The sequence below is a fragment of the Propithecus coquereli genome, unplaced genomic scaffold (assembly GCF_000956105.1).
Source record: "Propithecus coquereli isolate 6110/MARCELLA unplaced genomic scaffold, Pcoq_1.0 Scaffold81, whole genome shotgun sequence".
NCBI classification, from domain to species: Eukaryota; Metazoa; Chordata; class Mammalia; order Primates; family Indriidae; genus Propithecus; species Propithecus coquereli.
Window position 1 is genome coordinate 3,649,794 of NW_012154285.1, and position 3,366 is coordinate 3,653,159.

A 3,366-nucleotide genomic window follows, 5' to 3' on the forward strand; every position below is an offset into this window, starting at 1 on the left:
GGTTTCCAGTTGTGAGCTCCTTAGGGTGGTGAAGGGATCAGCCTACTCCCTTCAGCATTCCCTTATTCAGGCACTTGCGGTTGTAACTCCTGTCCCTTGCTAAGGCACTTTCTGTCTCTTTTCAATCTTCTAAAACTTCATTGGAATCTCTCACTGTTAACTGTCACCTCTTCTGTTTTCTCTTTGATTTCTTCATTGTTAATTTAAGAGGATCTCAGATGAAGAGGAGAAAATTCAGTGATGAATCTGTTGTCTTTAACATAGAAGTCTCACATATGTATTTTAAAATAAATCACCTAATTATGTTACTTTTAGCACTGTACCTTTACTCTGTAGAACTAACTTAGCAAAAAGTAATATGCAGTAATTCATAAAAGATCAATGTAAATAAATTTAGTCTTAAAATACTTAAAGGACATTGATAGTAAATTATTTTGTTTTACTTTTCATTTTGATATAATTTTAAACTTACAGAAAACTTTCAATAACAGTATCGGGAATTGTCCTATTCCCTTTATACAGACTCACCAATTCTGTGTTAACCTTTCTCTTTTATGACATTGGCACATGTGATGGGTATGGACAGTTATTTTGTGGACTATCCCTCAGTTGATATAATACTGTTTAATTTTGTGGTGCAATTCTTTGTTTTTCCTTGTAGCTTTTAGGAGAGTATGAGTCCCTTGGAAAAGAACATGGAAGAGTAAAGGTAAAGAGTGATTGTTCATGTTCTAGATTTCACGTAGGGGCAAAGACATTGGGGGTGGGAATTGAGATCTCACCCTTCCTCTTCTTCCTCCTCCTCCTTTCTCCACCCTCTGTGGCCATTCGAACTAGACTACTTGTCCTTTCTGTTTCAGTGTGCTTATTTTCAAATATCTGCCTTCTTTAATGCATGTGTATGTTAGATTTGTTAATCTAACAAATATTTATTGAAGGGCTATTGCATTTGAGATGAAATTGTTTAGGAGAGTGTAAGGTACCGTATAGATGCAAATAATTAATACTATTTAAATATAAAGTTTTTATTTTCAAAGCATTAGCTTTTTGTGGGATTGTTTAAGTTTATTGATTATGTTCGAATTCTTGAAGCTTTCTTTGGGGACCACATATTTGAGTTTAGTGAAACACCACAATAATGCTATAAGTGGGGTCCAATTATTTATGTTGCATAAAATGCAGGATTGTGGTTATTTAAGGCTGATGAGAAGGCCTGCATAGCCAGACAGCCGAAAGTTCTGAGAGTTTAAGAACACATCGCATCATTGAAAGTATTTGTTTTACCATTCTACCAAGCATTTAGTCAAGTTTGTGATTAAAATGTGTTCGTTTTAACACTGGATTATTTCTAAGTAAGCAAGCTACTTGTATAGTCCAGGGTTTTGCTCATTTTTTTTTTTTCCTTGAATTATCTGTACTGGCTCTACAGTTGATGCCATACTTGCTGAATATAATTTGTAGCTAGCTGGTTTAGCCATAGATTTGTTTTATGTATTTTAAAATAAAAGTATTCATCTGAATATTTATCTTCCGTTATCTGAATTTTTCCTTTATTTCTATAGGATACATTAAATACAACTGAGAACAAATTGCTTGATGCGCATACTCAGATTTCTGATCTGAAAAGGTAAAATGTATTGTCTAATGAACAAATACCTCTAACTGTTCTTTTATGTGTATTGAAAGTGATGAAAAAAAGGACATTTTTCTCGAGAATTTTTAAACAGTTTGAGAACTAGTTTTATCCTAATCTTCTCCCGACATGGAAGTACATTTGATTTTAGCCAAATAAGATTCCTTTTTTTTTTTTTTGATAAAAAGAGGTAGGGTCTCACTATGTTGCCCAGGCTGGCCATGAACTCCTGGCCTCAAGTGACCCTCCAGTCTCAGCCTCCCGAGTAGCTGGGACTACCAGTGGACACCACCGCACCTGGCTTCTAACAAGATTTTTAAGTGATTAAAATATCTTGCTGATTGTACATTAGAGGTGTGCATTTCCCCAGACATTATGTATTTTATCAGCATATGTAAAAATCTAAATGGTACTTAACCATTGGAAAGAACCTTAAGAAGTAGTCCAGTTCGTTGAAGTACTTTTGTGCTCCAAAAAGAAAGCATCATTCACACCAATACTGTGGTCATCCACTTTCATAAAGACCTGGTTTGGAGACTATATTAATGATCTGACTTGCTTAATTTGACTCATAAATGGTCCCTATTGCAAATGATTAGAAAAATCTAAATTGGCTTTAAACATATTTTATATTCATGTTTGAATATAATACCCCTTATTTAGAAATTTTACTGCAGTCTTAAGGACATCCCATAGAAAGGAAGAGAAAAGCTGTCTAGATTTCTTATCTGCCTGACTCTTTTCTATGATTCATTCAAGTCTAGTGATAGCTTCCTTATCACATTGGAATAAAACATCAGCCTTATTAGAACTGTTTTTCTTTCCTCAAATCTTCCTTACATCAGGTTAGGTAAGAATTTGAGTTTAAAAGATGAGATGAAGACATACACAAAGTATAAAAGAATAGAAAGAATGCCATGATATCTGCAAAACAGTTACTTGACCAGAGTAGTTATTATCTGTTGGTAAACTTGAAAATGGGCTTTTATTCTGAACATGGTGCAAATTAGATGAACTACCTTTAGGTTGAGAGTTGTTGGAGATATTTTAGCCTCTGCCCCTTCTAAAAATTAGGAAGTTTCTTTATTAATATCTGCTTTTTGGAAGTTAAGCCTGCTTTCTCTTTTGTGAAGGTGTATGTGTGAATACATATATATTAGAATTAAACATGATAGAATGTGATTTGATACTTGAATTTTATTTTAACTTATGTATGTTTTCATTTGTAGTCAAATTTATATAACTTATTTTTACATAAGTCCATTTGTTCCCTTTTCTTTCAGTTTCAGTGTATGAAATGCTCCTTTGTAGAGTTTAATGTAGTTGCTTTTCTATTTTCCCTAATTTTGTTCAGCTTTTTAAAGTGTAATGGTTGTGTTTTATTATGGAAAAGCTTTATGAACTGGCAACACTTTGTGACCCCTTTTCTAGGAGGGTCTGTTAAATAATTTGTAATTGAGCTATATTTTAAATTTGTTGAAATGTACTTAATTTATCATATTGCTTTGAATTAGAATGATTTCAAAACTTGAAGCTCAGGTCAAGCAAGTGGAGCATGAAAATATGTTAAGCCTTCGTCATAATTCTAAAACTCACGTGAGACCCTCTCGTGCCAAGTAAGTTATTTCATTTAATCTCTGAAAAGCTAGAAGTAGGTGCACACTTCTATTAAAAGGAGAAGCTCATCTGTCTAAATCATAAGAAAGGGTTAAATGTCATTACAGAACTTAGAT

At 33.3% G+C, this 3,366-nt stretch overlaps 1 protein-coding gene across 1 annotated transcript in view; it reads left to right on the top strand.

Moving 5' to 3' along the window:
- The window catches only part of MPHOSPH9 (M-phase phosphoprotein 9), a 62,368-nt gene that overhangs the window by 43,158 nt on the left and 15,844 nt on the right, over positions 1 to 3,366 (top strand). The window contains exons 12-14 of the mRNA XM_012663405.1: positions 662 to 709; positions 1,563 to 1,627; positions 3,148 to 3,249. Coding sequence (XP_012518859.1) covers positions 662 to 709; positions 1,563 to 1,627; positions 3,148 to 3,249 — 215 coding nt within the window. The remainder of the gene's footprint in view (positions 1 to 661; positions 710 to 1,562; positions 1,628 to 3,147; positions 3,250 to 3,366) is intronic.